Source organism: Chiloscyllium plagiosum, chromosome 24 (genome assembly GCF_004010195.1).
Source record: "Chiloscyllium plagiosum isolate BGI_BamShark_2017 chromosome 24, ASM401019v2, whole genome shotgun sequence".
Classification (NCBI taxonomy): Eukaryota; Metazoa; Chordata; class Chondrichthyes; order Orectolobiformes; family Hemiscylliidae; genus Chiloscyllium; species Chiloscyllium plagiosum.
The window spans coordinates 55,452,162-55,464,691 of NC_057733.1; the positions used below are offsets into that span (position 1 = coordinate 55,452,162).

The 12,530-nt window shown below is 43.9% G+C and overlaps 1 protein-coding gene across 1 annotated transcript in view; it reads left to right on the forward strand.

Annotated features, from left to right (window-relative positions):
• The window catches only part of LOC122562364, a 33,063-nt gene extending 29,662 nt beyond the window's left edge, over positions 1 to 3,401 (forward strand). The window contains exon 4 of the mRNA XM_043715239.1: positions 2,327 to 3,401. Within this exon, the coding sequence (XP_043571174.1) occupies positions 2,327 to 3,045 (719 nt within the window). The 3' untranslated portion in view covers positions 3,046 to 3,401. The remainder of the gene's footprint in view (positions 1 to 2,326) is intronic.
• Positions 3,402 to 12,530: the final 9,129 nt, after the last annotated feature.

A 12,530-nucleotide genomic window follows, 5' to 3' on the forward strand; every position in this document is an offset into this window, starting at 1 on the left:
GTCTTATTCCTCTACAAACACTGTCCCAGGTTAAATTAATAGCTATGGCTTATATTTTAAGTTTAATCGAGAGACTTATCTCCAAAAACATATAATCAAGAAAGAACCCACTGTACTCACTACTGCAGCCATTCTATTGGACAGACTTAAAACAATGATTAACTTATCTGATTCTGTGTTGTTGACTTCGCCCAAACAGGTTCCTCCAAGATTAGTTGTGAAATTCACTGTTAGTTAATTTTCCCTGACGCACTCCGATGTCCAGCGACACATGAATTCAAAATGGCAACGGCAGTAACTGGTTTTCTCTCTCTCTCTCTCTCCCGCACTGTCCTCACCATGTGCTTCCTTTGTCTGTTTTCTCCCTTTTAAAACTGCTGTTGTTTTGACTTTTTTTCCCCAAATTTCTAAAACAATGCAACAGCATATAAAACAGTAATTGCTGCTCATGAAATTCGAGGAAATCACCTCCAACACCTAAAATACCTCAAAAAAAAGGAGCAGCTCTTACAGCCAGAAATTTTTCCCATCCTCCATCTTGGATTACTCAGAATCCTTCTTGACACCAGGTTATAGTCCAATAGGATTATATCAAATCACAAGCTTTCGGAGTGCTGCTCCTTCCTCAGTTGACACCAGCACTTCCGCATCATTGAAATTAGATACTGTTTAAGCCACGACTGCTTTTTGTAGTCCTGCTTTCCAAAGGCTCATCACTTTCTGGGTGAAGACATTTCTCCTTGTCTCAGTCCTAAATGGTTTGTCCCATATCCTTACACTGTGACCATCCATCTGGTCACTCATGTCCTTCAGGGAAAGAAACTGTCATCCTTACCTGGTCTGGCCTACATGTGACTCCAGACCCACCGCAATGCCCTCTGGGTAATTAGGGATGGGCAATAAATGCTGGCCCAGATGGTGTCACCTCATCCTGATGATTTAAAAAAATATTCTGCATCTGCCATGTATTTGCCACTCCCTCAGCCTGTCCAAATCCCACTGCAACATATCTGCATCCTCCTCACCAGCTCAGCCTCCCACCCTGCTGTGTCAGCTGCAAATGTGGAGATGTTACATTTAGTTCCATTATCTAAATCAATAATATATTGTGATTAGTTAGCAGTGATCCCTGCAGTAACTCACTAATCACTGGCTCTCACTCAGAAAAAGACCCGTTTATTCCTATTTGTTTTGTGTCTGCCAACCAGTTCCCTATCTATCTGAATACACTACCCCCTATTCCATGTGCTTTAATTTTACACATTAGTCTCTTGTGTGGGTCTTTATTGAAAGTCTTCAGAAAGTCCAAATAAACCACATTTACTAGCACCCCTTCATCAACTTGTCTAGTTACATCCTCACAGAATTCCAGTCGATTTGTCAAGCACAATTTCCCTTTCGTTTGTTCATTCCTGTCTGGTGCAAAAGTTAAACAGGAAAGATGGCTAAAGCCCTTACAAGGGAATTAGAGAGAGGATTAGATCCAAAGAGGAGACATACAAATTGTCCAGAAGCAAACAACAGACCTGAGGAATGGGAGCATTAGAATTCAGCAAAGGAGAACAAAGAGATTGTCTAAGAAAAGGAAAATAGTGAGAGGATAATCTTGTGGGGAACATTAAAACTGACTGTAAAAGTTACTGTAGGTATGTGTGAAATAAAATGGTAAGGACAAATGTACATCCCTCACAGTCAGAAACATGGGAAGTGATATTGGGAAGAAAGAACACAAATAACTACCCAGAGGATTCAGTGAGAGGCAGAAACTGAAGGAAATCAGGATTCATAGGGAAATGGGGTTGGGGAAATTGGTGGGATCGAGACCAATAAATCTCAAGGGTCTTCCTAGAGTACTTAAGGAAATGGCCCCAGAACCTCATGGAGCAAGAGTACAGATCAGACATTCACTGAGTCAATCACACGGCCTACAACTCAATGCAGAGGTGTACGATTGGAGTCCTCTGTCCAACATACTGCTCCATGGCACTTTCACAAGTTGGTTGATGTTCGTTGTCAAGCTCTCTGAAAGGTGATGTAGCACACTGTCCCTTGTGGAAAACCATCTCTGATTTCGTTTCCTCATTCATCCTCCAAGTGATGCAGCTTAACCTGTCCTCTTCAGAATAGGGCCACTCAATCCAATCTCCCACTGTTCATCCGCACATGATCTCTGCACCATGATCCCAACATCAGGATTGAATACAGTTTAACTGGTTTGCTGTTGATTGCTTGTTTATTCATAGGCCTCGGGTAAAATTTCTAGGGTTTGATTTCTTGGGGGTGATTGCTCAGTGTCTGACTGTGAGCTGCTCTCTCTGTGTTCCAGGCTCCCAGCCCTGCTCTGACGATGATGCCTGTTCTGAGGTATTCCTTCCCACTGACAGTGACTATGATTCGAGTGATCCTCTGAGTCCCCGTGAGCTGCAGTCTTCTCCTGCTCCATTCAGGAACCCAGGCAGTTGCCGATTAAGTGGCAGTGCCCCAGATGTTCTCCAGGTGAATGAGCTGCGACTGAAAGGTGACTGTGAACAACTGAGCAGCTTCCGAGGAGTGAGTGAGCCTGCTTCAGACTGCAGCCAGGACCTGACCAGGGGAACAGTCAACAAGGTCTGCATGGGGAAAGCACCAACAAACACCCGATCTGTTAGTGAGACTCAGCCCAGAGTACCTCGGTATCAGAAACATCGGCACTTTAACCAGAACAAGTGGCTGTGTTTCCACCCAGAACCCGAGTGCCTCAGCCTGTCACTGGGGGTCTATAAACACAGACCGGAGCCTGAACTATCATCCTCAAAATCACCCTGTCTGGCCCAGGATCTCAGCATTGCTGAAAGCACCAGGATAAGCCTCGAGGAATCGAAATCGAGTGACGGAGGAATCATGATGGATCTGAGTCAGAAAGACAGTTCCCAGGAAGAGTCTAGCACATTGTCCTTGAGTATCTGCAGCCCTCAGTCCCAGGGTGCTGAGCTTACAGACCTGGAGACTGACTGTGACGCACTGGGTGACACTCAGGGCTCGGATGTAGTCAGCAGTGTTCTGTAGGGAGTTACTGCAAAAAAAACAATCAGCAGACACATTGCCTGTGGATTACTGACCCTGTACCCCCTGGATGTTTCCCTGGTTTGCCAGCACAGGATTGGCTAGAATTGGTCTAAAGACACTGGATGATGATGATGGTGGTGCAGGGACTTTTATTGAGACAGGAGGGGAGGGAGAATAGTCAGTCAGTGTCCTCACCTCTTCATGTATGGATGTTGGATAAGAGTACGTTCAGCCCCCCGCTGTGATGTTTCCACAGCCTCTACCTGGGCTCACACTCCATTGAAATTCAGTGCTTTTGGGATGGAATTAAGTATTGAGGGGGGGAAAGGGTATGAGGGCAGTACCGGGGAAGCATTGGAGGCAGAGAAACAAGAAATAAGTTGTAGGTCAATGTTTTGTTAGAATTTGAAACTGGCTGTGATAATTGGTGGGTGATTGTCAGTGTGTGAGCAGGGACTGCTTTTATCTGACCGACATTCGACACTTTGCCAATCACTGACAAAGCTAATTCATCCGCAAATGGAAACATCATCAGTGCAGGAGATTAGAAAACCATCTGTATTCTAGTCAATCAGCAGTTAGTGGACTGAACACACTGACCCTGTACAGAGTGTTTCTGACACCAATCTCCAACATCCCCTTTTGTCACCTGCTCTGCCTTTTCCTACCAAGGATCTATTTTTCCACTAAGTGTTAGCAGGGAGTATTTTTATTTAAGGCTAGGAATTTGATATGCAAAATCTGCCTAGGATTTGTGAAATTGTTCTAACACTTTCGAGGAAGTGGGCTGAAAGAATATTGTGGGAAGTTCCAATTGATACATTGCTTATCTGGGCAGAGATGTGTTTGGAATAAATACAGTTTGTGATAAGGGGCTTATTCTTGATCCAGGTGTACCTTAGAATCATCCAGCACAGAGAAAGTCAATCAGCCTAATATGTCAGTCTGACCTATCCAATTAGAAAAAGCAGTCTGCTCAGTCTCACTTACCAGCTCTTTGATCAGAGTCCTGAACGTTTCTTTGCATCAAGAGTTTCTCCAATTTCCACTGCCTTTCAGACAGTGTGTTCCTGATCACAATGACTTGCTGACTCTACAAAGAAACCGAACATCTCCTCTGGCTGCTTTCCCTTCAATCTGAATTCATTGCTCACAGAGCCTCCTGCTCCTGGAAATGCTTTCTTCTTCCTTTCTCCAGGGAAACCATTTTTAGATTTTGAACAAATCAAGCTAATGTCCTGTTAACCCTATCCACTCCAAAGAGAAACAATAAATGTACCCTTTCTCTCCAAATTACTCCCATTTTGCAAAGCAATAGGAAATACCTTCCAAAAATGTCCTGGTTTCTGCATTTCAAATCTGCACTTGATGTTGAATTATTTGCACTAATGAGCATTTGGTGAGGTGATGGCGTGTCTGGACACTGAAATATTCCGTTTCTTGAAGAGAAAGCTTCACCAATAGCCAAAAGACTGGAATGACCGAAAGGGACCAGCAGGAATAACTTCAATGGAAAAATAAAGACCTGACATTTTTCAGCCACTGTCAATCCCTCCACTTTCCAAACTGTTTAAACTACAGGCTGCTGTGTGTTGACACTGCAAAGGGAACATAATAATGTTTGTGGCCATGGTGTGCATGACTGTGATTTCTTACAATGCTGCACTGTTACAATGTTTGTTAAGAGAATACAGAAAATGTCAATGAACTTGTCATTTCTGTGAGGAATTTCAATTACTGTACAATTTACTTAGACCAATCACCAGATATACTTTATCAACAGCAAGGTATCAGTGAAGGAAAATGTATAACACTCATGAAAAATGTCTCAGTCTGATAGTTCTGATAGCTTATCCTCTACTGTTATCTCAGTGAAGAACGCTGTATACTCACAGTTATATCACCCCCAATGATATCGATGTGAATATACGAGGTATAGTTAGTAGGTTTGCAGATGACACCAAAATTGGTGTTGTAGCAAAAAAGGTTACCTCATTGTACTACGGGATCTTGATCAGGTGGGCCAACAGGCTAAGGAGTGACAGATGCAGTTTAATTTAGATAAATGCGAGGTGCTGTATTTTGGAAAGGCAAATCAGGGCAGGACTTGTACACTTAATGGTAAGGTTCTGGGGAGTGTTGCTGAACAAAGAGACCTTGGAGTGCAGGTTCATAGCTCCTTGAAAGTGGAGTCCCAGGTAGATAGGATAGTGAAGAAGATGTTTGGTATGTTTTCCTTCATTGGTCAGAGCATTGAGTATAGGAGCTGGGAGGTCATGTTACGGTTGTACAGGACGTTGGTTAGGCTGCTTTTGGAATATTGTGTGCAATTCTGGTCTCGCTCCAATAGGAAGGATGTTGTGAAACTGAAATCAGAAAAGGTTTACAAGGTTGGAGGGTTTGAGCTACAGGGAGAGGCTGAATAGGCTGGGTATGTTTTCCCTGGAGTGTCAGAGGCTGAGCTGTGACCTGACAGAGATTTATAAAATTATGAGGGGCCTGGATAAGATAAATAGTCAAAGTCTTTTACTTGGGGTGGGGGAATCCAGAACTAGAGGGCATAGGTTTAGAGTGAGAGGAGAAAGATATAAAAGGGACCTAAGGGGCAACATTTTCATGTAGAGGGTGGCACGTGTATGGAATGAGCTGCCAGAGGAAGTAATGGAGGCTGGTACAATTGCAACATTTAAAAGGTAAATGGCTATATGTATAGGAAGGGCTTAGAGGGCAATGGGCTGGCAAGTGGGACTAGATTAATTTAGGATATCTGGTTGGCATGGTCAAATTTGGACTAAAGAGTGTGTTTCTGTGCTGTAAATCTCTATGACTCAATGACTCAGTGCGATAAAGCTGTGTAAATTATTGATATGTGTTGTAAAAAGTTGAAATAAATAATGCACGAGTGTGATGGAAGCTTAGTGTTAGAGGGGAGAGTGAGTGTTTCTAATTGAAGCAAGGACAGTGAGTGAAGAGTGGGGCATGAGGAAGCATTAGGAACCGAGATGTTGGGAGTGAGAGTTTGTTACGGTTTGAGGTCTTGGGAGTGATTGGAGTGTGTGAATGAGATGTGGGTTTGATGTGAAGGGGGTGGGTGGCAGGGAGCGAGATGTGGAGGTGAGGTGTGCACTATGTGGACTTGGAAGTGATGGCTTCATAAATTAGAAGATGACATGACAGAGTGAGTAGGCAGCTGAGCAGTTTAAAAATGACAGGGCTAAAGGGTAAGGTCAGGGGGCTGATGGAAGATTAGGGTTGGGAAGTGTTGCATTGCAGGCTGTGGGCAAATAAAGGCTCAGGAGTAAAATAAGGAATTGGGGGGTGAAGAATTGGAGTGTGAGGAAATAAGGGATGAGAAATTCAAATGAAGAGTGAGTGGTTGAGGCTGTGTTTGAGGATTCAGAATTTTGGAGTGAGTGATTTGGGGTCAGGAGTTAGAGGAGACAGGGATGGGCAGTGGGGTGAGGATCTGGTAGTGAGGAGTTTACACAATGAGGGGTGAGGAGTTTGAGCTTAGTGTTTAGGAGGTGGCAGTTCAAGAATTAAGGCTTGGTTTTTAGTTTAAAGGGTTCAGAATGAGGGATGAGGAGTTGTGAGGGGTTGAGAGGTTAGTGTGTGAGGGATGGGGATAGGACCGAAACAGATGAATTGTGGGAAGTGTCAGAGTTCAGTGTGGAGTTACAAATTGTGTCATTTCTAACTCCCTGCCCTCCACTGGGAGGGTTTCTGTTAAAGGTGAGTGACTGAGCAGTCACTAATTACAAACACTGGATTACAACATCATCTGAGGGAGCTCAGTGACTGACGTTGTCATTAGAATTTAATTCTTGGAGCCAGGTACATGTGAAACATCAGCATGTTGATGCTGAGCATGCATTCAGGTTTTATTTAATCTTTCGGAACAATATAAGCCATGCTGAAACAAAGGTCCAAACACTGAGTCGACTCCATGAGGTGACAGTGACTCTCTGTTTGTATGGGAGGATGCAGTTTGAAGATAGGAAATACCACCAGACACAGAGTTGGCCAAATTCTCCCTGTTAACCATTGTCCTTAGAAACAGCTCCCTGGAGGGATTGCACAGATTGGCAATCACCCTTCCAAAGGGAGTGACCGATTCTGTTAGGACAGGAATGAGAGTTAATGAAGATGAGGAAATTATAAATTGGTAAATCCCTTCTTTAAGGAAAATTGGTGGGAAGAAACAGAGAGAGCTGGTGCTTCCGTGAGTAACCACGTGGCTGAATGAACCAGTGAGGATTAGACTGGTGGGGAGGGTAGTCAACAATGAGGAGGACTAATCAGGGATGGGCAGGAGGAGGTAATCAGGTAACTTACTGAAGCTACTCAGTTCACTCCAGGTCAATTCACAAAGAAGGAAAAAGAATAGATTAATTCAGCAATGAACCAGAACTCTCTGGCAGGTGATAAACAGTATTGCTTTGTCATGAGGGATGGTTTGTAGCAAGAGGGAACTGCAGGCTGTGCTTAAAGAAGAGAGGGTGTAAGGATCAAATCTACTGGAGCCCAGAGTATGTGCAGGGTCAGACAATAAGGCAGAAAGCTTCCCATATTCTCCATGAGACAATGTGGCACTTGAACTAATTCTGTGATATTTTAGTGTTTTATAAACTCTTTATAAAGTGTATTTCGGACATGCAGGGCATGTACAAAGAACACTTAGCACAAAGAAAATAAATGAATCCTTGGAGGCAATAATACCATCCAAAATTTTATAGATTTAATCCCAGCAAATTGGACAGTGGAAAACAGGCTGCTTAATAAAGGTGGGAGAGAGGAAACAGGCCCTTCGGCCCAACAAGTCCACACCGACCCGCCGAAGCGCAACCCACCCATTGCCCTACATTTACCCCTTTTTACCTAACACTATGGCCAAGTCACCTGACCTGCACATCTTTGGACTGTGGGAGGAAACCGGAGCACCCGGAGGAAACCCACGCAGACAGGGGGAGAATGTGCAAACTCCACACAGTCAGTCGCCTGAGTCGGGAATTGAACCCGGTCTCTGGTGCTGTGAGGCAGCAGTGCTAACCACTGTGCCACCGTGCCGCCCAATAGTGACTGGTTAGTCTAGGTATCAGTTGTAGGGAAAACGCTGAAGTCTACGAAAACAAAAGGATGTCATATAGAACATGAAAAAATACTAATAGATTTGTGAAAGGGACAAACCCACTGGAGGTTTTTGGGATATAACTGGCAGAATGGATGAGGGAGAAGCAGTGGACAAGATTTATTTGGATTTTAAGAAAGCTTTTGATTAAGTCCCACATTGAAATTATTGTGTAAATCAAAGAGTATAGGATGAATGGAAATAAACTAGGATTGATTGAGAATTGTTTAGCAGACAAGAAATACAGACAAGGGAATAAATGGGTTATTAGAGTCATAGAGTCCTATAGCACTGAGTCAGGTCCTTTGGCCCAAACTGGTCCATGCTGACCAAAACATCCATCAATACTAACCCCATTTCTCTGCACTTGAGACATATCCTTTCCTATCCATGTATTTGTCCAAGTACCTTTAAAATTTTGTTAATGTACCCACCTTCACCACTTGCCCTGGCAGCTCATTCCATATGCGTACCACCCTCTGTATAAACAAGTTGCCCCTCAGGTTCCCTTTTATTCTTTCCCCTCTAACCTTAAACTGATGCCCTCTAGTCCTCAATTTCCCAACCCTGGGAAAAAGACTGAGTGTATCCACCCTATCAATGCCTCTCATGATCTTATACACCTTTATAAGGATCCCCTCAGTCTTCTACGCTCCAAAGTAAAAGTCCTACCTTGTCCGACCTCTCCCTATAACTCAGAAGATGGAGTCCTGACAACATAATCGTAAATTTCTTCTGTACTCTTTCCAGTTTAATAACATCGTTCTTATAGCAAGGTGACCAAAGCTGCACACAATACTCCTGACTGATGAAGGCCAGTGTACCAAAAGCCTTCTTCCTTGCCCTGTCTACCTGTGACTCCACTTTCAGAGAACCTTGCACCTGAACTCCAAGGTCTCTCTGTTCCATGACACTCTTTTAAGGCCCTAGAATTCACCATGAAACTCCTACCTTGATTTGACTTTCCAAAATGCAAGACCTCACACTTATCTATATTAAACTCCATTTGCCATTTATTGGCCCATTTCCCCAACTGATCAAGGTTCTGCTGCAATTTCTGATAACCTCCCTCACTGTCCTATTTTAGTGTCCACTGCAAACTTACTAATCATGCCTTGTGCATTCTTATCCAAATTATTGATATAGATAACAAACAGCAAGGGGTGCAGCACCGACCCCTGAGGCACTCCACTAGTCACAGTCACATTCCGAAAAGCATCCTTCTGTTATTACCCTCTGCTTCCTACTGTCAAGCCAATTGTGTATCCAATTTACCAGCTCCCCCTGGATTCCATGTGAACTAATCTTCAGAACAGCCTACCATGTGGAACCTTTTCAAAGGCCTTACTGAAATCCATATAGACCACCCTGCCCTCAACAACCCTTCTGGTCACATAGAGTCATAGAAACAGAATGGAAACAGACCCTTCAGTCCAACCCGATCAGATATCCCAACCCAATCTAGTTCCACCTGTCAACACCCGGCCCATATCCTTCAAAACCCTTCCTATTCATATACCCATCTAAATGACTCTTAAATGTTGTAATTGTACCAGCCTCCACCACATCCTCTGGCAGCTCATTCCATACACGTACCACCCTCTGTGTGAAAAAGTTGCCCCTTAGGTCTCTTTTATATCTTTCCCCTCTCACCCTAAACCAGATTCCTGATGAAGGGCTTTTGCCTGAAACGTCGATTTTCCTGCTCCTCGGATGTTGCCTGACCTGCTGTGCTTTTCCAGCACCACTCTAATCTAGAATCTGGTTTCCAGCATCTGCAGTCCTTGTTTTTACCTAAACCTATGCCCTCTAGTTCTGGACTCCCCCACTCCAGGGAAAAGACTTTGTCTATTTACTCTATCCATGCCCCTCATAATTTTGTAAACCTCTATAAGGCCCCCCTCAGCCCCCAACTCTCCAGGGAAAACAGCCCCATCTTGTTCAGCCTCTCCCTGTAGCTCAAATCCTCCAACCCTGGCAACATCCTTGTAAATCTTTTCTGAACCCTTTCAAGTTTCACAACATTTTTCCAATAGGAAGGAGACCAGAATTTATGCCTACAGTGGCCTAACCAATGTCCTGTACAGCCGCAACATGACCTCCCAACTCCTGTACTCAATACTCTGACCAATAAAGGAAAGTATACCAAATACCTTTTTCACTATCCTATCTACCTCATCAAAGCCAGAGTAGAAAGTGGTAATAAGTGGAACACTACAGGATCAGAGCATGGGCTCAGCTATTCTCAATAAAGTCAACTATCTGGATCAGAAACACTAATGTAATATTTCCAAGTTTCGTCAAAATAAAAAACAAGGTGAGAGTGGTGCAGAGGAGGCAAAGAGCCTTTAGAGTGGTTTAAATAAATTGTGAATGAGCAAATACATGCAGTGGCAGGTTAATGTGGAGAAGTATAAAGTTGTAAACTTTATTGGAAAAACAGAATGGCAGAGTTTTATTTAAATGGGATAAATGAGGATGTACTGTGGGTCCTGGGTGTCCTTGTACATTAATCACTGATACAAGCATGCAGGTGCTACTAGCTGATAGAAAGGTAAATGGTACATTGGCATCATTGAGTTCGGGAGCAAAGAATTCTTACTGTAACTGGACAGGGCCTTGGTAAGACCAAATGTGGAGTATTGTATGCAGAAGGGAGCACAGCAAAGATTCACCAGATTAATTCCTGGGATGGCAGGTTTGCTGTATAAGGAGAAATTAGTTGACTGGGTCTCTATTTATAGAATCATAAATTCCCTGCAGTGTGGAAGCAGGCCATTCGGCCGATCAAGTCCAAAACAACCCTCTGTAGAGCATCACACGTGGACACACACCCCTTATCCTATCCCTATTCCTCTAACCCCACTAATTGGCTAATTCATCGAGCCTGCATATCCCTGGACACAATGGGCAATTTAGCACGGCCAATCCACCTAACTCTAGTATTCACTGGATTAAGTGCAGAGATTGTGTTCCCCTGTTTGGGACTGAGGGAGGTCCAGAACCAGAGGATACATTGGGCCATTTTGAGGTGAGGAGAAATTTCTTCACTCAAAGGATGGCGAACCTATGGAATTATTTATCACAAAAAACTATGGAGGCCAAGATACTGGACATATTCAAGAAGGAGATGGATTGATTTCTAGAAACAAAAGATATTAACGGGCTTGGGGACACAGTGGGAGTATTGCTTTGGGATAGAAGATCAGTCATGATCATGTTTAATGGCAGAGTGAGCTCAATGGCCTATTCTAGTTAATGTTTGTATTTTGATCAAGAAACCATTCTTCATTCATCTGAGTGGTCAGTGTCTCAGTTGAAGGATCGAGCTAGATAGTAGTCAGAATTGGAGATATTTTCACATCTACCCACTCAGGGATGTTTGGACACATCTCTGGAAAAATCCTAACTCCAGGCCTAGTATCTAAGCCCTTCATAAAGGGAAAATCATGCCTCACAACTTTACTATCTTTCTTTGAGGGGGTAACAAGCAGGGCAGATAGAGGGGAAGCAGTGGATGCGATGTGTTTTGAGTTCTCAGAAGGCATTTGATAAGGTATCAAACATTTAGCTGTTTAATGAGGTGAGGTGACAGTGACAACCTTTGACATCAAGACTGAATTTAACAGTGTGTGGCATCAAGGGTCCCTGGCAAAACTGGACTGCAGATGCTGGAAGTCAAGAGTCGATAAAATGTAGAGCTGGAAAATCACAGCAGGCCAAGCAGCATCAGAGGACCAGGAGAGTCAACATTTCAGGTTGGGATCCTTCATCAGTCCAGACTTTCCTGCTCCTCCGATGCTACTTGACCTGCTGTGCTTTTCCAGCTCTATATTTTATTGATTGCCTTTGATCTACGGGTATCAAAGGCAAACTCTTTGCTGGTTAGAGTCATACCTGGGACATAGTAAGATGGTTGTGGTTGTTGGTGGTCAGTCATCTCAGCTCCAGGGCATTTCTGCAGGGGTTCCTCAGGGTAGTGTCCCAGGCCCAACCATCTATAGCTGCTTCATCAATGACCTTCCCTTCATCATAAGATCAGGAGTGGGGATGTTCACTGATGATTGATCATTGTTCAGCACCATTCACAACTCCTCAGATACTGAAGCAGGCTGCATCCAAATGCAACAAGACCTGGACCACATCCAAGCTTGGGCTGACAATTGACAAGTAACATTCACGCTACACAAATGCCAGGCTATGACCATCTCTAGGAGAAAGTGAGGACTGCAGATGCTGGAGACCAGAGTTGAAAAGTGTGGTGCTGGAAAGGCGCAGCAGGCCAGGCAGCATCCGAGGAGCAGGAGAATCGATGTTACGGGCATAAGCCCTTCTTCAGGAATGAGGCTGCTGTGCC